General features: G+C 43.2%; 9 protein-coding genes across 9 annotated transcripts; 2 read left to right on the top strand and 7 right to left on the bottom strand.

Annotated features, from left to right (window-relative positions):
* Nucleotides 1-580: 580 nt before the first annotated feature.
* BCIN_09g06110 (hypothetical protein) lies at nucleotides 581-2902 on the bottom strand. The gene is made up of 3 exons (XM_001551687.2): nucleotides 2122-2902; nucleotides 850-2059; nucleotides 581-760 (listed from the first exon to the last, which is right to left on the bottom strand). The coding sequence occupies exons 1-3, from the start codon at nucleotides 2480-2482 to the stop codon at nucleotides 703-705; spliced, it is 1629 nt and encodes a 542-aa protein (XP_001551737.1). The 5' UTR covers nucleotides 2483-2902; the 3' UTR covers nucleotides 581-702.
* A 685-nt stretch (nucleotides 2903-3587) lies between these two features.
* Nucleotides 3588-5209, bottom strand: BCIN_09g06100 (hypothetical protein). The gene is made up of 2 exons (XM_001551689.2): nucleotides 4267-5209; nucleotides 3588-4187 (listed from the first exon to the last, which is right to left on the bottom strand). The coding sequence occupies exons 1-2, from the start codon at nucleotides 4687-4689 to the stop codon at nucleotides 3975-3977; spliced, it is 636 nt and encodes a 211-aa protein (XP_001551739.2). The 5' UTR covers nucleotides 4690-5209; the 3' UTR covers nucleotides 3588-3974.
* A 1176-nt stretch (nucleotides 5210-6385) lies between these two features.
* On the bottom strand, nucleotides 6386-8215 carry BCIN_09g06090 (hypothetical protein). Its single transcript, XM_001551690.2, has 2 exons — nucleotides 7030-8215; nucleotides 6386-6968 (listed from the first exon to the last, which is right to left on the bottom strand). The coding sequence occupies exons 1-2, from the start codon at nucleotides 7500-7502 to the stop codon at nucleotides 6860-6862; spliced, it is 582 nt and encodes a 193-aa protein (XP_001551740.1). The 5' UTR covers nucleotides 7503-8215; the 3' UTR covers nucleotides 6386-6859.
* A 276-nt stretch (nucleotides 8216-8491) lies between these two features.
* BCIN_09g06080 (hypothetical protein) lies at nucleotides 8492-11145 on the bottom strand. Its single transcript, XM_001551692.2, has one exon. It carries the CDS (start codon nucleotides 10434-10436, stop codon nucleotides 9201-9203), a length of 1236 nt encoding a protein of 411 aa, XP_001551742.2. The 5' UTR covers nucleotides 10437-11145; the 3' UTR covers nucleotides 8492-9200.
* Nucleotides 11146-11201: 56 nt separating this feature from the next.
* Nucleotides 11202-12811, top strand: BCIN_09g06070 (hypothetical protein). The gene is made up of 4 exons (XM_024695271.1): nucleotides 11202-11625; nucleotides 11681-11722; nucleotides 11795-11928; nucleotides 11993-12811. The coding sequence occupies exons 1-4, from the start codon at nucleotides 11391-11393 to the stop codon at nucleotides 12551-12553; spliced, it is 972 nt and encodes a 323-aa protein (XP_024551065.1). The 5' UTR covers nucleotides 11202-11390; the 3' UTR covers nucleotides 12554-12811.
* An 871-nt stretch (nucleotides 12812-13682) lies between these two features.
* Nucleotides 13683-15040, bottom strand: BCIN_09g06060 (hypothetical protein). The gene is made up of 3 exons (XM_024695270.1): nucleotides 14669-15040; nucleotides 14356-14609; nucleotides 13683-14244 (listed from the first exon to the last, which is right to left on the bottom strand). The coding sequence occupies exons 1-3, from the start codon at nucleotides 14958-14960 to the stop codon at nucleotides 13843-13845; spliced, it is 948 nt and encodes a 315-aa protein (XP_024551064.1). The 5' UTR covers nucleotides 14961-15040; the 3' UTR covers nucleotides 13683-13842.
* A 783-nt stretch (nucleotides 15041-15823) lies between these two features.
* BCIN_09g06050 (hypothetical protein) lies at nucleotides 15824-16981 on the top strand. Its single transcript, XM_001551695.2, has 3 exons — nucleotides 15824-16469; nucleotides 16519-16619; nucleotides 16701-16981. Exons 1-3 carry the CDS (start codon nucleotides 15992-15994, stop codon nucleotides 16848-16850), a joined length of 729 nt encoding a protein of 242 aa, XP_001551745.2. The 5' UTR covers nucleotides 15824-15991; the 3' UTR covers nucleotides 16851-16981.
* Nucleotides 16982-18520: 1539 nt separating this feature from the next.
* Nucleotides 18521-20009, bottom strand: BCIN_09g06040 (hypothetical protein). The gene is made up of 3 exons (XM_024695269.1): nucleotides 19595-20009; nucleotides 18783-19531; nucleotides 18521-18711 (listed from the first exon to the last, which is right to left on the bottom strand). The coding sequence occupies exons 1-3, from the start codon at nucleotides 19937-19939 to the stop codon at nucleotides 18600-18602; spliced, it is 1206 nt and encodes a 401-aa protein (XP_024551063.1). The 5' UTR covers nucleotides 19940-20009; the 3' UTR covers nucleotides 18521-18599.
* A 27-nt stretch (nucleotides 20010-20036) lies between these two features.
* On the bottom strand, nucleotides 20037-22486 carry BCIN_09g06030 (hypothetical protein). Its single transcript, XM_001551699.2, has one exon. The coding sequence runs from the start codon at nucleotides 22126-22128 to the stop codon at nucleotides 20389-20391; it is 1740 nt and encodes a 579-aa protein (XP_001551749.1). The 5' UTR covers nucleotides 22129-22486; the 3' UTR covers nucleotides 20037-20388.
* Nucleotides 22487-22759: the final 273 nt, after the last annotated feature.

The raw sequence follows: 22759 nt of genomic DNA, 5'->3' as shown, positions 1-22759 counted from the left end.
CCCCTCACTCACCATATACCTCACCTCACCCCATCTCCACTCTTCACTCTTCACTCTTCACTCTTCACTCTTCACTCTTCACTCTTCACTCTTCACTCTTCACTCTTCACTCTTCACTCTTCACTCTTCACTCTTCACTCTTCACTCTTCACTCTTCACTCTTCCATCACCAAACCATCTATCCATCCATCCATCCATCCATCCATCCATCCATCCATCCATTTACATATCTCAACCCACCAATCAATAATATAATATGATCCAAAAATACTTAATACTATATATCTACACATGAATTTCTTCAATGGCGGGGTAAAAGTTTGTGCTATTTCTATTATTACTTTTCGTCCTCAGTCTTCAATCCTCAGTTCTCCGTTCGAGCATGGAAGAGTGGATGTTCTAGTAAGGAAGAAGTAATCCAGAGTAATCCAAAAACAAAAACAAACATCTTGAGGTTAAAACCTCGATAAAAACCATCACAAATTACCTAGGTAGGTAATCACACCATACCCGTATAAAATCAATCACTTATCCACACACACACACACACACACACACACAGAAACACCAAAGAAAATCATACTTCATACTTCATTTTACAATTTCATGTATTATTAAATCCCTCATGAATAATAAATAGACAAATCCCAAAATCACAAACAATCCAGATATCATGATATCATACCCATCCACACCACACCTCTACAATTTAGAAGCAGGCGATGATTGTCCCACCGCGGTAATTTCATTATATAGAAGTCTGTTTATCATGTGTTAGTACTTGATCTTTCTCGAAAAGGATATCAAACAAAAGATGAAAAGGATGAGACATAAGAAAAAAAAACTCACGTAGTCAAGAAATCCGCATAATCCTCTCCAGTAACCTGACTCGAGAAATATTGAGCAGCCAATTGATACTTGTTTCCCTTGGCCCCCTTACTCGCCAATTGATCCGCCTGTTCCTTGAGTAATCTCAACGCATACGCCTTATCGACTTTCTTTCCCTCCGCAGTGCTAACACCGTGTTTAACCCATTGCCACAATTGCGAACGACTCACTTCTGCCGTCGCAGCATCTTCCATGAGATAATTAATCGGCACGCATCCAACGCCTCGGAGCCAGCCTTCCATGTATCCCAATCCGATGTTGAGATTCTTGCGAATTCCCTCTTCGGTAACGGCACCCGGGACATTCATGTTCAAGAGGTCATTTTGTCCAATCTTCACATCGGCACGACGGACAAACATTTGGTTGGGCGTGGGCATGTGCTTGTTGAATACTTCAGAGGCGATCGATGCGAGGGCTGGATGCGCTACCCATGTACCATCGTGTCCGGCTTTGGCTTCACGGATTTTATCCGCATACACACCTTCCATGGCTTTGTCATTAGCCGCTTTATCATCCTTGATGGGGATTTGAGCGGCCATTCCTCCCATGGCGTGCACTTGTCTTCGATGACAGGTTTGGATCAAAAGCTTTACGTATGCGTCCATGAATGGAACGGTCATGGTCACAGCCGATCGATCGGGGAGAACGAAATTGGAATTGTTACGGAATTTCTTGATGACGCTGAAGATGTAATCCCATCGTCCACAGTTGAGTCCGGAGCTGTGATCACGGAGTTCGTAGATAATCTCGTCCATTTCGAACGCGGCAAGAATGGTTTCGATCAAAACTGTCCCTCGGATGGTTCCGCGGGGAATAGCTAGCGTGTCTTGAGAAAGATTGAATACATCATTCCATAGACGAGCTTCGAGATGAGATTCCAATTTGGGGAGATAGAAGTAAGGTCCCAATCCACTGGCGATGAGTTCTTTGGCATTGTGGAAAAAGTATAGACCGAAATCGAAAAGACTACCAGAGATAGGCTCGCCGTCTACGGTGAAATGCTTCTCTTCGAGATGCCACCCTCTGGGTCGCACGATAAGTGTGGGGAGCGTACGATCGGTACGGAGCTTGTATTCTTTCTCGCCTATTTTGAAATCGACTTGTCTTCGGACTGCATCGTATAGATTGACTTGTCCATTAATCATGTTATCCCATGTTGGAGCACTGGAATCTATGAGAATGTTAGTATTTGATTTGAAATACAAATGCAATATTGGAACACATGAATCATACCTTCGAGATCGGCCATATATGTCCAAACATTTGAATTCAAAGCATTGACAATCATTTTCCTGTCTGTAGGACCAGTGATTTCCACTCTGCGATCAATCAACCCTGGGGCAGGTGGTGCTCCCCTCCACGCATCATTCTCTCGGATGTGTTTTGTTTCGGGGAGGAAATCTGGTAGAGAACCTTTATCCAGTTCTGCTTGTCTGATTACTCTGCGTTGAAGCAATTCCTTCCTGGTTCCATTGAAGGATCTGTGGAGGAGAGCAAGGAATGCAACCGCATCTTTACTGAGAATCTTTTTGTTTAAATCGGTGATGGATCCGGAAATGTTCACGCCCTGTAACTGAGCTTCGACTTGAGACATCTTGGACAACTGTTGTGATGGGTATATGGATAGAAATGAGATTTGATATTGCAGATATATATTCGACGTGAGGAGGGTATCAGAAAGATGACGGGATTGATGTCAAGGTGGAAAGTCTGGAGAAAGGTAGAAGATATGAAGGAGAGTTAAAACTTCCAAGATGTATGAGGGGAACAAGAGGAAGGATAGCTATGACTATATTAGGAGCTTGGTCGCGGCAATGAGGAGCCACTCGGCATGCAAGCTCCTCAGCCCAAGAGCAGCATGCCATTCGGGTGGAGGGGAACGATAGCTTTTGGTTAGAAGCTTTGAGGGTTACGCTTGTGAATGTGGGGAAATCCCTTTCGTCGGTTGTCGCCGCCTTACGTTTTTCTTTCATCAGAAGGGATTTGTTTGTGTGTGTGTGTGTGTGTGTGTGTCTAGCTAGTCCTTCATTCCTGGTGACGATAAAGATTTGATCATGCCCACGTACTATCGTCGAGTTTTTAGTCAATGGCATTGTTCACTATCTAGCAGACTCCATCACATATATATTATGTGTGTATATATATACAAATTGTTGAGGAACAGACATCTTGCTATCGTCCTCAACAATCGAACATCCATTTTGATATGCTGAGCTTCGTTCCTTTGCCCTTTTCACTTTTTGACATGTGGAGAGAGCTTCTTCCAGATCTTCTTCTGCTTCTGATACCAATTCCAGCCCTGCACGCCCTGTCAACGTGCTGGGTTGCTGGGGCGCTGGGTAAAGATGGAACCCAGGTTATCCTCGGGCGATAACCCGTCTAAAAGTCCGGTTATCTGTTATCGCCTAGACGTTGATAAGCCGAGGTATGCAGATGTATGGCATTACTCGATCCAGTCGAGTAACAATTGTCCGCTGCACACTGTATGCAGACAACGTTTCCGGTTTTCACTCCGGCTCTGTCCGATTATCGGATTTGTTTTGCATTGCCAATAATTGGCCATGGACGCTTCCGGGTAACAGGAAAGCTGGGACCGAGGTCGGTTTGTGTGTCTCAAGTCATATTCCGATATACGCATGGTTTCATGTTGTGGCTCCGATCACCTGGTGAGGGGAGGGAAGAGGGGAAGGAACAGGAGGTGATCGGATCGAGGGATGCTATTGGCGTGGTTTGAGTATTTGGATGCTACCATCGGAGTATGCATTCATGGCTACTTACAAGAGCACGAGAGAACCTCCAAAGTCTCTTTCTACACCCAAGCGAACACTGCAGCCATCGAGTGTAGGCAAAAGATTATTCCGTGTGTGAAGACGTGTTCCGATTCCAAGACGTCAGTAATGTTTTGGTATGGTTTCATACAATGTTCTGCGGTTCATGACGCCTATCAACAGGATTTCTGGCTTCTCCTAATTATTCATCATTTTTGAGAAGGAAGTCTTTTGTATTACTGCTGATGTGCGCCAGCAAAAATATTATATTACTTTATATACTATGTATGATGTAATGTACACATGATATATCCAACATCACCACAGAGAAGCAACTACAACTCCAGCAGTTACCAATCCCACCGATATATAATTTCCTCCAAACGTAGCTGCACCAGAACTAGACTTTGTCGAAGTCGACGTAGTATTCGGATTGCCTGTAGTTGCCGCCACAGTAGTTTTCACATCCGTTGCATTCGAACAACTTCCCACAGACGTCGACACATTTTTCGAGAAAGTAATATCCGCACACTGTAGAGAAATCTCATTAGCAACTCAACTCATCTCATCCCATCTCATCACAACCTCCACACAAATGTATCAAACTCACATTATACAATCCCCCACTCGTCCCCATCTCCCCAGTCACAACCTGAATCGTAGCATTCATCCCCTCAGTCACATTCCACTTCGCCCCATCCACCACCAAATCCTCCATGCAAAAACTTCCCTTCCCCGTCTCGGCAAAAGTCTGTCGCAGAACCGTATTAAACGCACTCCCGACATTATTCCCAAAACCAATCAAGACCTCGATATTCGCAGACGCATCTTCCATATCTAGAGCGATGGAACCTCCGGATAGAGGCCAGAGAGTTCGATTGCTCGATACCGTATCTTGTCCTCCGCACGGAAATTGGGACAGTGTATCTTCGTCGAAACCGCGGGAGGCGGGGTAGGAGAGGAGGAAATGAGCGGTGCTTAGGAGGGGGAGGGAGAAGGCGACCAGCGCGGAGAGAAGAGTAATGGTGTACATTATTGATGTGAAGAATAAATGGTGATTTCGGTATTGTTCGATTGAGATCCAAGAAATGATTCGATGTATTAAATGCTACTGCCACGAAATATACTTCCAACATGGCGTGTTAGGATATTTATATCCTCACCACAAAAGTCTACAATAGCAATCCAACAAGCAACCACCCCGAATACCTTCAAATGTACATTCTCCCCAAACACCCGAGAAGGTGAGCACATTCAACAAACATGCTCGCCATCCATTCCCATATCTCCTCTCTCAAAAATCCCCTCAAATCTAGCATAAAACTATGCCATTGCCTTGATCAAACATCCCCCACACAGCACCACATCCCCAAAATCTCCCTCGTCAAAATCTCCATCTAAATTCAAACTCACACTCTCAAGGTACAATACAATATAATACAATACAACCAAATAAAACAAACAAGATACAATGAAATAAAAGCACACCCACCATACGAAACCGAGCCAAACAGAGAGAATATGAGCACAATATTTCTTCTCCTATTGATCCCAACCATTCAATCATCTCGCAATCATGTTCAAAACGTATTCGGTTTCGTCTCGTCTGTTCTGGGTAGGGTTGGTTTCTTACGAGTTCTAAGGTGTGAGAGCTAGGGCTAGAGATGAAAAGCTTGATGGTTTGAAGGTTGAGATAGTGAGTAGTCAAACGCGTTGGTTGGCCGGGGTGAGAAAATGAGATGTTGGATGCTGGGTGGTGAGGGAGTTGTCTGGGAGTGAGGTGGATGGGCCGAGACGAGACTGCTGCATGTGGATATAGATATAGATATGGGTTTTGATATAACAAAGTAGTACACTTCCCGAGAAATCCAAACTCACTCACTCACGAGCGAGCGAGATAAAACATGGAAAGATGAATGGATGGTGGGAATTTTTTTTTTTAGAACTAAGTGAGTGGTTCTGACGGCTTGTGTATTTGTCTGGATTTCCTGGGCTTCATTTTTCGGTTTGGGGGTTTCGATTCTTTCTTCTATATCTCTCTGTAAGTTATGCGTGTATAGTATATCCTCTTTTACTTGTCCCCTTTCTCCCATCTCCCATCTCCCATCTCCCATCATCAACCGTCAACTTCACCATCACAGCAGCTCTTCCCTCCAACCACTCCCCTCATCTCCCAATCTCTATATACATACTATACCGCCTTCCTACTCCCACATCCCCACTTCTCTCTCCTCTCCTCTTCTCGTACCACCCCATACAATAGGTACCATACCATAAACCAACACCATACACAACACCAACACCACATCTCCACCTGCATCTGTATCCCATCTCCCCATCCCCATCCCCAATCCTGATCCCCATCCCCACCCCCGGCTAACCACATAAATCACAAACACAACAGTACACATAAGATCCAGGGTCTTCCCATCCTATCCTGTCCTACTCCATGAGAAAATGTGACGCGAACCCAAGCGGTGTAGGCTTGTGATGGTTTGTGAGAGGGGAAGTGGTACATGATGCGGTTGGAAGGGCGGTCGCAGGAACCGTTTAGTATTGTGGTATGATGATATGATTTGATATTATATGGTTGTGCTTGAGATGTGGAATCGGAGGGTGAAGTGGCTATTTGAAGTTTGAAGTTTGAATGGGTTTCCTAGATGGCGAGTTTCATTGGATTGGATTGGAATGGACTGAGAATATTCATGTTTGTTGTCATGACCGCGAGATGGAAATAGAACTTATTTTGAAGTGTTTTTCTTCTTCTTGATATAGATATAATGTGTATGAATCTACACGAGCTCTCTTCTCTTCTTTATCTTCCCATCGTACCCCTTCCATGCTTATGCTCATGCTTATGCTGATGCTAATGCTCATGCTAACAAGCAATATTTATACCATCTTTTTAATCCCCAACTCCCATCTCAAAAATCCCAAATCCAGACAAAGAATTATCACATCGTAATCGATCGATCAGGTAATTTAACAATCATGCTTCATTAACGAGTCATAATACCCAATTCCTCCCCCAGAAGTCAAAACATCAACCATCTCTATAATTGAAATGATGTGCGCTTTGTCACCGTAAACTCCTCTCCAATTCTCCATCCCTATCCTATGATCATAATCATTAAATTAAATCCTATAAAGCTGCTTGCCTGCCGCAGTACATCTATAGGTTGTTTGCTTGTTATTTGATATGTCTAGTGCTCAAAAGCAATGACATAACGACCTAATGCCAAACTTCCAAGGAATGTACCGCCCAAGACAGATAGGAAATATCCGAGATTCATAGTCATAATTGCGAGCATACTATTTCTTAATTAGTCCACATTCAATAAAAATCAAAGAGAGTGTGAGAAGAAAAACTTACAGTAACCATCCAACACCAGCAATAATAGTATCCATAACCGCTCTTACAGGGTCGACACTCAATCTCCATGGTCTAACACCCATAGTACGTGTCTTAACAACCATTACATTCTCCTCGACACCATTCTCACTAAGTGTCATATTCTTCGAATCGCTATCTATGCTAATACGCTCGGATTTGGGACCCTTTCCAGCAACGGTGACGTAGCGACGATTGGTTTCTTCGGCAAGCCATGCGCTTTCTTTCCAGGCTTTGACGGCGAGGAGGCCGCGGAAGAGTGTAGCGAGGAGAACGAGGAAGATACAGGTTCCTGCATAGCCGGCATCGGTTGTTGGTGTCCACATGGTAGAGTAGAGGGCGGTGGTCTTAGAGATGAAGAAGGTCATTGACATCATAGACATATCCATTGTGGTTGTGTTGGACATGGTGGACATGGTGGAGGACATATCCATGTCTGAAGTTGTCATATCCATTTTGGCTGAAGGTTGATTGGCTGATAGTAGAAGTTTGATTGAGAAAGTAGATGTATGGATATTGAGTGATGTTGTATGAACCGCCGGCGGATCGTTTGATGCAAATAAGTATTAATGGATTATTGTAGTAGAAACTTGAGTTGACTGGATGCTGATTTTGTTTGAGGAAGAGAGGACAGAAACTCTTTAATATAGTGGAAGTAAGAACGATGAGAAGTTATGAGGTAGATATTTGCAAACAAGTGGATCTGAGGCAGTTGGAAGGTGTGTTTCTAGATTCTTTTGCATGAAAATCCGGGGGAGAAGGTATGAGGCTCTGAATACCTAGTACTACCTAGGGATATATTCCGAATTGGCGATTTCGTTGCGAAGGTTTCAGTATGCCCAGTCTGATGGATATTGGGAGATCAGACGAGGACGAGAAAGAAGCAATTGGTGCTTTGGGAGAGTGAGGGCGTCAAGGTTGAGTTTGATACTGAGGCTGTGGCTGAAGCTGTTGTTTGATGTGAATAGGTGTGGTATTCAGGTGAGTGTCAAACAATCATTGAGCATGTATCGAGAGATGCCAAAACTTTCAAAGGTTATTCTAAAAGAACCATGGCCCGCAATTGAGAAGATTCCGTGGCCCTTTGCATATCTACCTCGTTTCTCTACCTCTTTTTTCCTCTTTTTGCTCTATCTTGCTCAAATCATTATTCATCGTTGTTTTAACCAGTCCAGAAGGTGGTGTTGAAAAGCTGCCAAGGTGGATAAATAAAGTGCTCAAACACGCTCAGACTAACTCGATTAAGTTTAAAAGTTACCAAAACTCACTCAGTCTTTTGCCGCTTTTAACACTTTGAATGCCTTCTTATCTCATCGCTCACCGATATCTTCGTCTTTGGCCTCAAGGTTTATTCCTAGACAGCTGAAGTATCCAAAAGCGGCATTGAGCACCCATGAAATGTGCTCAGGATCTGCATCATTGACTGTCCACAGCTCCATCATCATGCGAACCGTGATTCTGCGCCATGTGCCGATGTCGACCAAAGGGAGAATGGCAATAAATCTACTCGAGCACCTGTCAGTCAGTTTACGGAATACTGATGGCCCGTTCAATATGCTCAGTGCGGCTTCGTGGAGGCACCTATGTGTAGATATCCTTTCTGAATGCATTCAAGGTGACTACGACACCCTTCGTTAAGACCGAGACACCAGAGATTCTTCAAGCAGCTTTCAGAGAGCTGGACTTCACGATGCGAACATGGAATGTAGTAGTTCCATCAATGAGACTTTTCTTGAACGGAAAATCCCATCGCCTGTTCTAGACTCGACGCTTTGTTGTGTGAGAGACTGCTCCATCAGGAAGTCCAAGTCTCCGAGATATTGTTCTGATACACGAAATAGCAATATCTGGTCTGATCTACTTATGGAAATTGTACTCACCAGTCTCTATTGAGAGATATCGAACATACTTAACAGGCCATATCAGAGGAGTGAATGAAGATCATGAAACTCCATCTGGCACCCGATTAACCACTCGGGACTACCATCAACCAACTCTAAATTAACACCATCGGACAAGGAGATCAATCAAATACGATGAACACACTTTAAAATTAGAAAATACGATATGTGTTAAGTACAAATTTCCTGTCGATCTCAAATCACCAATGCACACTTCGAATGCTTCCAAAGCTCATCCTGGACGATTCTTATTCATGGATAATATTCTGTCATGGAAAGACATTCTATACCTGCCATACCTTCAACGCTATCCCAAAACCCCCAGTTTTTTGGAGTGCTCATAGCATTCCCTCGATCAACTTTCTCTTGATATTCCTCTCGACTTTTCAGCGCATAGTGATGTAGTGCTATTCGATCTCTCGTGGGCGAATATCGTCTCAAAGGTGCCTGTATCCCATTTTCATCGACAATTATCGCTCCGTCTTTACATCGGACCTGATGGACAGTGTTTGGACCAGCATAAAGTGACAACTTTGCAATGGTTTTACCTAGCACATTGTGTCCCTCCCCGTCCCATATACAGTCGATGTAGGCCTGGCGCACAGACTTGGGTCTTTTGAGTAGGCCAGCAGAGGAATGTGTCATCCAAGACACATATACTGCCCCAACGTGTTGATCTTCCTCATAAGATTCTAGAAACTCGTTTAAAATTTCTTTTCCAGTCATCTCCAGATATTCATCAGCGTCTATGAAAGCCATCCAAGTGTGATTGCTCCTGTACTTCTCGACACAGAGTTTGTAGACGTGTTCTTGCATGTAGTAGGTATGTTCTGATTTATTGAAGTATTGGAAAGTTACATGCTCTCGAGGTATACCCAAATCTTCCATTTCCGATAGAGGTGGATCAGAACCATCGTCCATGATATAGAATCTTTTTATCCCAAGATGATAGTAGTGGTGGATGAAGAATTCGCGTAAGTCGTGTTGCTGATCTTTAACTGCCATGCACACAGAAACATATTCATCATCTCGAGTATCCTGCTTAGATCCAAGAAATGGTTTCTTCATCTTATGACCAGGCCCCAAGGTTCCTAAACTCGTCGTATCCTCTGAAAGACTCGCGTCTTCTGAATTCGATGTCTCCGTTCCACCAAATATACCGAGCATTGCTTTAAACTCATCAAAAGTTCCTGCGGAACCTGCATGCTTTGAAGGCGTCGGACTTGGAATCATATCTATTGCTTCAACTATCTCTGTTGTCTCTGGTATGGGCTCATCGTTAGGCTGAATATCCACCAACATGTAATGAATCATGACCAACGCCGAGACGCATAGAAATATAGATTTCCACGGTATGCCGTGTGCTCCCGACAGAAAATTGAAGAGCATCTTCGAGAGATGATGAGGAAAGATTGCAAACCGTAATGGTGATTTTATGCGGACTGAGGATTTGAAATGGTTTATCTGGCTCCTTCCTATCTTTGTCATTTTGCTTTTGTGCTATTGTCTCAGTTAATTATGCAGGGAGAATATTGAGGAATTGAGGTGGCGTTTTTTGAATCATTCTTAAAATAGTCTCGCTTGAGATTTGTTTTCCTCCTGATATTTGGTTCCCTCGGTATTTTATGTCAAGCTGTGCGGATATTTTTTGATTGGAAGAAATCACCACAGCAGTCCCGTGAGTTTGCGAGTCTACAAGTGATCTCCATAATAGACAGTACTATGGTGTATACTTTTATTTCAAATTATATTGAAGAGTTCGAAATGAAGTTTTCCTCCATGAAACACTGCATCCGTTGATACGAAATCACATCCGTTAAATCAAAACGGTCCGTATCCTACCCCCAGTCTCCCAGGTGTCATAATCTTCATCCTCATAATTCTTTGAGGTTGCAGTAAGGAATATGTCGAATGAACTCGGCGAATAATCAATCGAGCACATCTGGATTTTGCAGGTTCTACTGCTTGTTGATGCTGAGATACATTTCGTTAACGCATATGATTTGAGTTGGCATGGAATGCATTCAAAGTAAACGCGTTCGTTATGGTGGGATGGGCTCCTGCAGAGTTGACTGTGCTGAATGAGTAAGAGAAGTCGATGAATTGCCATGATAGTTAAAATTATTATAATTCATGGTTAAAAAGATATAAGCTTATGACTTTCTCTATACTTGAGCGACACATGTTTGTGTATTTCCCGTGACTCGCACATAGTGAAGAGTCAGAGCTGGTAAAATAAAATCGACTTCAAGTGACTAAACATTACTCATCGAAGTCAAGTAAATGTATTATGACTCTTGGATTCCACACTTGATCACACAAAAGTCGAGGATATTCATTTGTAACTTCTCAACTTCTCGACTATTACAATTCAAGATACCCAAATCTCAAAGATAAAATACTACGGCAAGCTAACAAACCATCTGTCAAATATTTATCACAATGGGAATTCATAGGAAATTTACGGAGAAGGTCAAGACACATCCAAAGTACTTTCAAATATTCCTCGTCGCTCTGGTTGTGACGTTCATTATAACTATTCTCGTTGTAGGATCTCTATCTGAGCCCAACCGGCTCCTGCAGTTATACGCTCCTTCTGAGAAGTATGATTTATATAAAGTTTATTTCTTTCAAGTTTGCCGGTCTAAGATTGATGGAATCAATGATGGCTGTCATGGTAAGCTTGGTATACTCGATCTGTTTACATGTAAACTGCTAACACTACTAATTAGGGTATTTACCGGCGGTTCTTTCTAATGATGCTTCCATTGCTGGTAACACCCATTATTGGAGTTGATCATTGGTGTTTTCATGTTGATCCTTCACTAAAATATAATCACCCGCAGGATTTCCAAACCTCAGAATTATCTTCGCCTTATTTTTTCTGAGTGGCCTCGCCCATCTCGTCCACGGCTATTTCGGTATAAGAGTTCATTTGAATCATCTACATCACCCCAAAATCGAGAATGCCATGGCTTTTGTATGTATTTCTTTCTTTCTCCCTGTCACTTTTTTGAAAGACATGTTCTTATAAATGCATTTAGATATCCTTCTTCACCTCGCTCGCAGCTGCAATCGCCTGTCCATGGATTTTGATCGATTACCGGTGCCGCATTCAGTCTATCAGTAACGACGAAATCACTGTAGATGTCAGTACTAGTATTATTGGACTGGGATTCACGGCTGTGCTCTTCAGTCTCGTGAGTAGAGAGATCCTGATTGTGGGGACACTCAAGAATGAGAGAGCGATTCTAGCATTTTCGAGCAGTGCAGAAGATGGTGAGGGCCCACTTCAACCCTCTCAAGATTACGGGGATGAGGAGGGAGATGAGGAGGAGAATGGATCGCCAAAGGTCCCGGTCCGAACTACTAAGGAAGAGTATGCCAGGCCTGCTGTGGGAGGGTACCAGGGCAAGCCGGAAGAGTATGCCAGGCCTGCTGTGGGAGGGTACCAGGGCAAGCCGGAAGAGTATGTCAGGCCTGCTGTGGGAGGGTACCAGGGCAAGCCGGAAGTGGTATCGCCTTCATCTGGATACGTATCGCGACCTCAAGGACCTGCATACCAATCGCGACCTCAAGGACCTGCATTTCCACCGGGCATATGATTCCGCCCGCGACTCAGTTTGGAATTTATGATTAAAGAGTTAGTAAAGCAATGTAAAATACGTGGTTTCGACACCAACCCCACGTGGGAAGATGGACGGATATCCAGTGGGCATCAGTTGAAGTTTATGGCTGTGGGGATTTATAGTAAATAGCAACGCGCAGTGTATTTAACCGTTTGCAAGTAGTCAGACTCGAGACTCGTTAAGCTTGGGAGCGTTCAGGGTGTTGGGGAAAATAGTAATCTCGTTGTTTTTCTATTGCCTTTGATTCATGTTCATGTCCTAATGTTCATACTTTTCAGACGTTGCATGAAAATATGAGGCTTTCGTATATAATCTTCTGACTTTGAACACTGTATTCACTAATCTATCTATAGAGGTGTGGTGAGAACTTGTGCTTCGCTATCCTTTCCTACGTTCTTACAGGGCTTGCAATTTTTCCTTTCCTTTCCTTTCCTTTCCCACGCAGAAGGGGGAGAAGGCTATATCCTGTTAGAGAATTAGATAGGTTAGGAGAAGCGCCTTCGCGTCGCTCAGCACCATGATACTTAACAACGAACTTAATAGTCGTTTAATTTGTTCCGTTGCAATTTTCAAGGTGTGTTTAGCAAGCATACTATTCTGAGCGAATCAGCATGTGAATAATCCAAATAACAATATCCTGTCCAAGACTTCTCATCGCCCGCACCAAAGTTAGTCTCTTGTCTACGAGTTTAAGGGCCACATTTTGAGAGGGAGAATGATGGATATTGAATAAAGAGATGACTTGTGGCAAGGCTGAGACTTGATATGAATTGAAATGCTGGGGTTACAGCTCTTGACTTGAGTGTGAAGGGGTGGCTGCATAATCAACAGATAGAGGTACGCGAGCATTCTGGGGAATTGAGATGTATTTTGAAAGTTCAATATTATGTTTATTGTTAAGATTGCCGTTATATGACTTTGAGGTTAAGAATAAATTGTGAGTATCTATGTGCATCAACAAATTGATCGAGCGATACGCGAGTAATAGTGAAGTGAGGTCTCGACGTGACATTGAACAACCATTATTTCTGACGTCGGGCAGGACGAAGGTTTCAAATCAAGTCGAAGGGAGCATCATGACTTTTATCAAGCCATTTTTGATATTTAAGAGATATCCGTGTATTAAATATGTTTCCTGGACGGCATGAATGATAATGCTTCGCAGTTATTTTACTATGAGATCCCTTTACCTATCTCTGGCTTATATCGAGATACTGCCCTGAAAAGATGTATGTGTGTTTCCCGCTAGACATCAAAACCCCAACTTATAGAGCAAGCCCAATCTGACTCTCTCTAACATAATCAATCCCATGCTCCATGCTTATTCCTCCGTCATGTAACCTTACCACTTTCCCTCCTCTCATAGCCAGCATCACTGGTTGGCCAATTCCAACTCTCGCCGGATCTTTATTGCAATTCATGTAGACGCCGCCATCATCCGAAGTCTCACTGCTGTCATCGGGCCTTCTGATCATCCATGCACCCCAACCCCAAGCAGCCGAGGCAACAGAAGCTACTCCAAAGGTAAACCAAATAAATACCAGCAACCCCGTTCCACGATACCCCGAAATCCCAACATCTTTGCCATATTGATTGATAGCCGTAACTGCCTGGTATTGGAACGCCGTGATTATGCTATGTCCGATCAAGATTAAGATTGCCGTCAGCTATCGTATCGGTTAGTGTCAATTCTCTGTGTATAATAATGCGACACAACGCGAATTCTGGCCCAAGGCTGGTGACTCGAGCCGAGAAAACGAAGAAGGCATAACACATACAACAGAGAACCCTCCGAAAACCCAAGCAACATCGGTTCCCAGGAATGATATAAAAGCTATAATCAACACAATGCCTTCTAGACAGATTGCGGTGGCATATATGGTAAGTGCTGCGTGAAGTTCTGCGTGATATGATTTTTTGAACGCATTCTGGATTTCGCCAAGTTGATGCCCAAAGTTGTTATCTGGAAGTCGTATATGAACTGTAGAGTTCATGAGTTGGAGATGGATAATTTGGGCGGGGAGAAACTTGACTTGACAGTGTTAAAGACTTTCTTCATTCATTGGTATTTTGTAAATGAATGGAACATACCATCAGATGAAGGTTCGGAGCAGGACACATTCTTCAACCTAGGGCTTATATTACGTGTGGAAACATAATTTCCCTCACAATGAGTTCGAAAATATAGGTTCAATACATCGGTGATGGGTAGAATATAGTTATTGCTCTGAAAGATATCATCTTTCAACTTGGTGGTACCAAGAGAAATTATGGGGAAATCGAAGAGAAAGCTCTCCTCCTTACCTACGTCGATGAACATTGCTGTAAGTAAAAGGAGAAGTACTGTTAATGCTGCTGGTAAAACGATATACTTGCGAGGCATATTGACACCTCTGGTATCCAAGATTTTTGACAAAAAGGAAGTTATAGATATGTTAGGTAGATTATTATATATTGACAATCGAAGAAAGAAAGAAGATCTGAGCCGCTAGCTGCTTTTTTCTTCTTCAATTCACTCATTTAACTTGTTGGGTGTGAATGTGGCTTAAGTCCACGGGCACTGGCAGCATTCTCCATTCCCCGATTTATCAATATCAGGCAAGAATTATTCACTGGAGATAACGACTGAGCAGGACAAGTTTCACCTCAGAATATCAACAAAGGATTATTTACAAAAACCGAGACTCTCAACGGAAAAATTCAGTAACGCTTTCATCTCACTTCTGTTTCTGTCAAAGCAACGACGCGCATGTCTTGAATGATCTAGTATCCCAACATATGATGCTTTCACCGCATTTGATGTGTCTCAAACTCCGCAAGTGACTCGAGATACGCAGTTTGTATAAGATCGCATAGCTGTATGCATTCGAAATTTGGGGTTGATATCCCTTGTCGTCTGCTTGGTAGGAGACCATCAAGCCTTTCCCTGACGAACTTAGAGAAACGCCGCAAAGACGGGCAGATCAACGAAAATCAAAGAGAAATGCAGTAACGAATCAAAGCAGAGAAATCAACTAAAGTCTACAACCGAAGCAGATATGTTGATGAGAATTTCATAGCAACGGCAAAAGGCCCAAAACGCGAACTGAGTGTGTCTTTATAGCTAGCGAGAGCTGTCCTTTTGAGGAGATATCGCTGAGGAATGGATTGACTCTGCCCTAACAGAGACTGTTTTTTGTTTGCAGGTATGCCTCAAAAGAAGAGCTCAGTCACTTCGAGCCGGAATAAAACAGGACATACCTGCTAGGTAGTTTGCTCGGTTAAACATTCTATTGCTGTCATGGTGGGGATAAATCACTACGCATATGGATGTGCGTAAGCCCGTATTGAAATTATATCCGATTCCGATATCCGACGGACTGATATGCCCCTCCACTCTTGATACGCTTTGTCATCTTATCAATCTTGGCATATATGAGTCGAAATCCAAGAGGAAACGTGTGCAAGTTAACCATATATCTTCCGAACCAGACATCAATAGAATTTCTTCATAGCATCACAATGGTTCTCAAAGTTGAGGAATGTAATGATGATGATATGCATCGGGTCTTTGAGATCTTTTGCCAGGCGTTCGGAACCAGACACCCCATGATTGAGGCAATCTATCCAAATCATGATACTGAGGCTGGCCGAATCAGTGGTGGCAACCGTATGCGGGATACGAAAAATGACGATCCTCACACAACATTTCTTAAAGTCGTGGATACCGATACAGGCGCTATGATTGCGAAAGCCAAATGGAACATTTGGAAAGGTGTGATCCCACCCGAAAAAGATTTAGATGGAGATTATTGGGAAACTGCGGAGGAGAAGGAATGGGCTCAGTATTTGAACCGAGACTTCTTGGTCACTCGTCGAGCGGCCATTAAAGAACATGAAGGCCATTTAGTTTGTAAGAGACTTCAGTTGCTGTTTGTGTTTTAGCTGACCCATCCTTATAGCATTGGATATCCTTGCCGTTGACCCCGCTTATCAACGCCGGGGAGCAGGTCGCCTTTTGGTCAAATGGGGAACTGCAATTGCTGATGAACTTGGATACACGGTACGTCGAAACTGCCGATCTGAGCATTTGATTGGATCCCCGCTCTCATTGATAACTGTAGCTAATGTGTGTTCAAATTAGGCCGTAGTAGAAGCATCTGTCGCTGGTCGACCACTGTATGAGTCCGAGGGATTTGAATATGTCAAACATTGTGAAACAAAAATACCAGAAAGATTTGGTGATCGGAAAGGAGAGGGGTTCATATGGATGGTGAGACCAGCAAAGAAGTAGATTTGAGGAAGCGGAAAATAGACATTTTGACCTCTCTCTCAACGACCTGGGTATGCACATATATACATACATAAGCATAATCGATTAACGTTATATGTTGATGTCTAATGGAGTGAGTTTAGTCGAGAACACACATTTTGTGTAACTGTGGCGAGTGTGCATTTGTATCACGTGTTTAACCAGCCACTTTGAAAGACAAACCAAAAAAACAAGTCATTAAAACTCACTACGAAGAGGAAGGCCAAACAGGTGTTAGAATTAGCATCGTCAAAGACACAAGAAAGCACACTTTCAAATGGAATGAATTTAGTGAGTGCCTCTCTGTTAACTTCAAGAGAAGGTTTACGAAAGAACGTAAAACGGGAGTCAAAAAGCCGATTTGTGTCATAAGTTTGACTGAGTCTTCTTTGAATGTTACAGCACTTTTATTGCCATCTACATTATGTCGGCTACATAAGATCTCAGGGCGCGTGTTTCTAGCTCTGTGGTGATGCGTCTGCCTCCGGTTGAGTGATGCACGAAGACGGCGATGTCCCACAAAAGTCTTCAACGAGCATTAAGCCGTTGACTTGAAGGGTCTTTTCAATAAGATTAACGCGTACCATTTTTCTCAGAACGTCTCATCTCGCTCGTTTGCTTTCGCTGGTAGTGATCAATATCTATGGTTTATTTCTTTTCACAGTTCTTAGTTTGCTAGATGGCAGGTTATATATGGATGACGCCGCCTCCAATGTTCTTGGCTCCGCATTTACTTTTAACAGACCATTGAGCTTTAGGACAAAAAAAAAACATCCTACATCATTCGAATAGTCATCATAGTATTAATATGCATCGCATCCATACCCTGCGGATTACTTTTGCGAAGGTATGCATGAAATGGCTATTTCTTCAGACCTTAGAGAAACCGGAACGAAAAGCAATCGATGCACATCCTGGGATTGCAGAGCTGCCACAAGGTGAATACGACGAGAAAATGGAATTAGTGGCGGAGGGTTCACCGGGGGAAAGGGGATTGGATGGCCATCATGAGACGGTTGAAATGGAGGGTTCTCTTTCACAGCCGAAAGAAATGGCGGCGACCGGATCGACGAGTATGAAATGGAGCACCACGAGCTTGGAGATTCACGGATTTGAGAAGAACAGGAGAAGTATGGAGATTCCACCTTTTTGATTTCCTTGGATATTTGCTGTTTGCGTTGGGAAAGAGCGGGACGACAGTCTTGCGGACGTAGGATGACATGAGATTGAATTTGAGAGCGAACCGGATGGCTCTTCGTATGATTGAATGAATGGAAATACCCAGGATGGAGAGAAAGGCTTGGAATTAGATATGGCGTATGAAAAGATCTCTGTTTATAAATAATTAGCAATTTCTATTATCTCTCAGACAAACTTAACTTATCGGGAACTTTTGAGGTAATATTGCCCTGGTGATATCTCATGTTGAAGCGTCAGGAAGTATAGCTATCTTTTTTTTCATTTGCTATATTCCACTTAATAAGTTTCTGAATTCTGAGAAGAGCATCATTCATCTCTCGTCTGATTCTGACTGACCAGTCACATCGCTCTTCAGAAGTTTTGTTGCATATCTGAGAGAATCTCGCGAAATATCAATACTGCATTCGGTAGGGAAGAGGCAACCTCGCCTGGCGAGGTTGCCTCCGCATCCATGTTACTTATGCCCAAAATTTTAACACAATGGCATGGGAATTGATTACAAAAGGCAGTATAAATTTCGATCTAAATCTCTCATACATTCCCCATGATACCTGGTTCTACCTTCTCCAATTCCTGCGATAATTCCATCCAAATGTCTTTTTGGGTTGCTATCCCATCGAGTGATGTTGTCCATGGTGATACTCTAATTTCTCGTTAGTCCAAAATCCACAATATCCGTATCGAATAAACAAAACACGTAGAGGGGGTACTAACTTCCCAATCTTACAATCATCCAAATACATTCCATTCGTTTCCTCCTCTCCTCCAGCAGCATGCACTAAAGTCCTACTCCCCTCCTCAACACTTCTCGCCATCAATTTCATCGCTCCCCTCACCAAATGTTTCGTAGCTCCCGTCGCATGTCTCATAATCTCCGTATCCACCAACCCGGGATTAACAATATTCGCAACAACATGTCCCTCCCTCCCGCGCCTCTCAGATTCGCGAAGAGCAAACGCGAGTTCTCGGGAAAATAGCAGAGAGATGAGTTTACTCACATTATATCGATCTTTCATATCTGCTCTTTCCTCCACTCGCAATTCTTCAAATACGTTCCCGGCTCGCCGTTCCGGGAACGTAGTAAGATGATGCACGAAACTTCCCGTGAATGTCATTACCCCCCTCGTATCATATTCTATACTAGTTTCCCTCAGTTTAGGCAACAAAAGCAAAGCCAACAAAAACGTATTAATTACATTTACACAAATCGTCTCTTCATTTTCCTCTGCTACTTCGAAATCAAAAACATAGATTCCAGCATTCGATACCAAAACATCAAGTCTCGGGAGCGCATTTGCTCGATGCGCGAATTCTCTGACAGAAGATTGAGAGCAAAGATCGAGATTCCATACTTCGAGGGTGTCTGGAGAGCAGGAGGTACTGCTTATGATGGATTGACGTGCAGCTTCACCTTTTGAGAGGGAGCGGACGGCAAGGATGACTTTTTGGGCATCGAGACGGACCTTTTATTTCATTAATACTCAGAGAATCCACATGTCCACATAGAAGTTGAAACAAATACATACAAACCACCTCGCGGCCTCTAGTCCCAATCCACTATTACTCCCTGTGACAATGATTGTTTTCCCCGTAAACTTCTTTTCAGGAATGGGTAAGGTAACTAGGGTGTGTGATTTCAAATGATTTAAGAAGAATGACATTGTGGAAATAGGTCTTGAAAGAGATATTCTGAGCACTGGAGTTAATAGCATGGAGAAGTTCGAGGGGAGACTTGATATTGATAGCGCATTGATTGGAATCCGTCTGAAACACACTTGCTCGAGCCCATCCCTCCACCATTTTGTACGGTAGAAGAGAGGTATAGACAAAAGAAGGATAAGAATAGAGGTGAGGAGAACGAAGAAAGACATGATGAAATCGGATTTTTGGAAAGCTCCATAGCATTTGGTGAAATTCGAATTAATTTCATCATCACGTTTCGTGAGATGGACTGGATTGGATGTAAGGTGGATGGATGCTTTTGGTATTGTGTAAATTGGCCCGTGCGCTAAGCTTCCGATGGGGTCGATATTATGATCATAGAAATGCTTGGTGAGATAAATTGTATTAGCTACAAAAGCTTCTAAATCCACAGTATTTGTATGCACGCTGCTCATGTATGTTCTACTTCCCCGTGTAAAAGTCTAATCTCGCTATCATCCCTTCTTCTCTCTATGCGCCGAGACTCCTGTACCGCCCAATGAATACCCTATACCAATATGAAAAACATACATCCCATTCCCATCAAGAACAACGCAAAATGTAAAGTATTTGTTACAATATAATACCGGGGATCCGATCGATGAACCTCTCAAACTTATCACGATGATTGCCCAGCCTCTAAATCCTCACCACTTTCACTATCGCTCTCCTCATCACTACTCTCATCACTCCAGTCCCCACTCTCCAAATCTTTCCCTCGGATTCCCCAGCTGAACACAAATCCCACCAAAGCGATCCCACTAAAAACGCCCCAGGTGAGGAATCCCCCATTATGAATCTTTGTTCCCAAAGTAAACAATCCTCCACTCAAGAAAGGGCCTGCTGCTCTTCCCGCTGCACTTAAAGTTTGTGCCAGGCCATTCAATGTGCCAAGCACACCATGATTAGGCGCAGAATTTGTGATAAGTAAAAGAGCACTTGTGAGTCCTCCCACAGCGGCTACTGTTTTCAATAACAGGACGAAGCCAAGTTCAACCCACAGCCATAATTTTCCATTTCCGATGCCGAAAGGTGGAGGAGAGTCCTTGTATCCGATCCATGGCATAAGCATCATGGAAATGAAGAAGAGGAACAATCCTGACCTATACGTTGCTTTGTTTCCCATCTTTTCTTTGAGTTTACCAAAAATGCCAATTTGGAAGACAATTGTAACTATTCCTGCAAAAGAGAGAGAAAGACCGATTTCAGAAGGAGAAAGTGCTCGTCCAGAGCGCTCGGGAGCCGATGCAAAGATAGGATAAAGAGAGTTGAAGGAAATGTTCGAGAGTTGAAAGATAAGATAAGTACCAAGAAGGATTACAGTGTCGCGATTTAGGACTTCCTTGTAGGATAAGTGAGCTTCATTTGATGACTGGAAGAAGTCGCCCGTTGAGAGGAGTGATTCGGTCTCAGAATCTTCTTCGTCCGATGCATCAGAGTCATGAAGGAGTGCACGCTGAGAGGGGGTTCTTGTATAGGTTGGATGTCGAGCTCCTCCTGTGAATTGCCACATCCACGTGAAGAGGCTCTTCATTCGATGCTTCAAAGGAGGAAGATTTTTTGCCTCTTCCAGACTTTCTTCCAGGAAAAAGCCCGTCAATACCAAGTCGAGGATTAATATTGATGCCGCAAACAAATTCGGTAGTAGATATGGATAAGGATTTGGATGCCCCTTGTTGAAGGGATTCTCTTCGAAAATTAACAACCCACCCAAAGCTGGTCCTGTTATGCCACCAATTCCATAGATGACTGGCAGATAGACAAATGCCTTACTCTGGTTACTGCGGTCCGTGATCTCCCCTAAACATGTACTTATTACACCCTGATTTCCGTTGACCATACCCATGAGCGCTTGTACCAACACTGCCTGCCATAATGTTCTGCAGAATCCAAAAGCAACAAAACATGCTGATGTCAAAAGAGTCCCAAGCATTACCACCGGCTTCCTCCCTATCCTATCAGATAACCAGCCCCAGAAAAAGTTCGTTGTAAATTGCGCGAACGCGAAACTCGACGCTATAGTTCCGACGTATAAACCTATTTGACTTGGATCAACTTCTGGAAATTTCGACGTCATTTCGGGAAGGTATGGAGATATCGAATTCAACGCGGTTTGTTCGGCGAGCGCGATGATTGCTAATACAGCGAGTTGTTTTATTGGAAGAGGAGATTGATTTTGTTCATCTTCGGGCTCCCCTTCATTCGAATTCGAGTGCGCAGATCCATCGCCACCAGATGACAAAGTTGATGTGACTTGAGGTCTGCCGCGAGACTTGGGTGGTGGGGTGGGGAAGGTGTGGTAGTGAGGAGTAGAGGACTTTCGACGCTCCATCCCGCTGGGAAATTTCGCCCTTCCCATGATGATTGATGTCTCAGATGGTTATCGTGTTGGTGTATTCGAGGATAGAACAAAGATGGTTTGATTCTTATCAATCTTGTTGGTCGAGGGGCCTTGTAGGAGGTCGTGTGCTCAGGTTGAGTTATGAGCCAAGGTCTAGAACGAGCTGGTACTTGGAGGATGGAGATTAGGTAGGTACCTTGACATCAAGAATAATGGAAATGAACCAGTGAAATTGAGTTTTTAAATATATATCATGGAATTATAACATCGTCTTCAAAGCCAATGAATGAATGAATCGACTGGTTTTTGGTAGTATTTCTAGCAGAAGAGAACAGAAGCAAATTTTGTCATTGGAAAGCCGAGGGAAGCTCTAGCCGCAACTACATCATCACCAGTTTCTCTCCAATTTCTCACCCCAACTCGCTTAGATTAATTCTAGCCACTTCGGTCATTTCAGCCACACTTCAGCCTCGCAAAAACCAGCCGAAATTGATGCGTGTATTAATCAATTCTCTCCGTGATTGATATAATAACGAGGGGGTTCTTTTCCAAAAACTAAAAATTAAACATCCAAACATGTGTTAAGAGCACTGAAACTCAAGGCAACTTCTGCTTATCCACAGAGGAAGAGAATGTATGCTATCTCGTG

This window comes from Botrytis cinerea, chromosome 9, assembly GCF_000143535.2.
Source record: "Botrytis cinerea B05.10 chromosome 9, complete sequence".
Taxonomy (NCBI): domain Eukaryota; kingdom Fungi; phylum Ascomycota; class Leotiomycetes; order Helotiales; family Sclerotiniaceae; genus Botrytis; species Botrytis cinerea.
This window is presented reverse-complemented; position numbering and strand designations above follow the sequence as displayed.

What these genes read in the sequence shown, in the direction of transcription:
- BCIN_09g06110 (XM_001551687.2), bottom strand. Translation starts at nt 2,482, where the DNA reads ATGTCTCAAGTCGAAGCTCAGTTACAGGGCGTGAACATTTCCGGATCC. An exon ending in ATATATGGCCGATCTCGAAG is followed by an intron (nt 2,060 to 2,121) that starts GTATGATTCATG and finishes ACATTCTCATAG; the next exon opens with ATTCCAGTGCTCCAACATGG. An exon ending in TATGCGGATTTCTTGACTAC is followed by an intron (nt 761 to 849) that starts GTGAGTTTTTTT and finishes CATGATAAACAG; the next exon opens with ACTTCTATATAATGAAATTA.
- BCIN_09g06100 (XM_001551689.2), bottom strand. Translation starts at nt 4,689, where the DNA reads ATGTACACCATTACTCTTCTCTCCGCGCTGGTCGCCTTCTCCCTCCCC. An exon ending in CGAGTGGGGGATTGTATAAT is followed by an intron (nt 4,188 to 4,266) that starts GTGAGTTTGATA and finishes ATTTCTCTACAG; the next exon opens with TGTGCGGATATTACTTTCTC.
- BCIN_09g06090 (XM_001551690.2), bottom strand. Translation starts at nt 7,502, where the DNA reads ATGGATATGACAACTTCAGACATGGATATGTCCTCCACCATGTCCACC. An exon ending in GCTGGTGTTGGATGGTTACT is followed by an intron (nt 6,969 to 7,029) that starts GTAAGTTTTTCT and finishes ATTAAGAAATAG; the next exon opens with TATGCTCGCAATTATGACTA.
- BCIN_09g06080 (XM_001551692.2), bottom strand. Translation starts at nt 10,436, where the DNA reads ATGACAAAGATAGGAAGGAGCCAGATAAACCATTTCAAATCCTCAGTC.
- BCIN_09g06070 (XM_024695271.1), top strand. Translation starts at nt 11,391, where the DNA reads ATGGGAATTCATAGGAAATTTACGGAGAAGGTCAAGACACATCCAAAG. An exon ending in TAATGATGCTTCCATTGCTG is followed by an intron (nt 11,723 to 11,794) that starts GTAACACCCATT and finishes AATCACCCGCAG; the next exon opens with GATTTCCAAACCTCAGAATT. An exon ending in TCGAGAATGCCATGGCTTTT is followed by an intron (nt 11,929 to 11,992) that starts GTATGTATTTCT and finishes AAATGCATTTAG; the next exon opens with ATATCCTTCTTCACCTCGCT.
- BCIN_09g06060 (XM_024695270.1), bottom strand. Translation starts at nt 14,960, where the DNA reads ATGCCTCGCAAGTATATCGTTTTACCAGCAGCATTAACAGTACTTCTC. An exon ending in CTCCGAACCTTCATCTGATG is followed by an intron (nt 14,610 to 14,668) that starts GTATGTTCCATT and finishes AACACTGTCAAG; the next exon opens with TCAAGTTTCTCCCCGCCCAA. An exon ending in TTTTCGGAGGGTTCTCTGTT is followed by an intron (nt 14,245 to 14,355) that starts GTATGTGTTATG and finishes CCGATACGATAG; the next exon opens with CTGACGGCAATCTTAATCTT.
- BCIN_09g06050 (XM_001551695.2), top strand. Translation starts at nt 15,992, where the DNA reads ATGAGTCGAAATCCAAGAGGAAACGTGTGCAAGTTAACCATATATCTT. An exon ending in ACATGAAGGCCATTTAGTTT is followed by an intron (nt 16,470 to 16,518) that starts GTAAGAGACTTC and finishes CCATCCTTATAG; the next exon opens with CATTGGATATCCTTGCCGTT. An exon ending in CTGATGAACTTGGATACACG is followed by an intron (nt 16,620 to 16,700) that starts GTACGTCGAAAC and finishes TGTTCAAATTAG; the next exon opens with GCCGTAGTAGAAGCATCTGT.
- BCIN_09g06040 (XM_024695269.1), bottom strand. Translation starts at nt 19,939, where the DNA reads ATGTCTTTCTTCGTTCTCCTCACCTCTATTCTTATCCTTCTTTTGTCT. An exon ending in TAGAGGCCGCGAGGTGGTTT is followed by an intron (nt 19,532 to 19,594) that starts GTATGTATTTGT and finishes ATGAAATAAAAG; the next exon opens with GTCCGTCTCGATGCCCAAAA. An exon ending in GATGATTGTAAGATTGGGAA is followed by an intron (nt 18,712 to 18,782) that starts GTTAGTACCCCC and finishes ACGAGAAATTAG; the next exon opens with AGTATCACCATGGACAACAT.
- BCIN_09g06030 (XM_001551699.2), bottom strand. Translation starts at nt 22,128, where the DNA reads ATGGGAAGGGCGAAATTTCCCAGCGGGATGGAGCGTCGAAAGTCCTCT.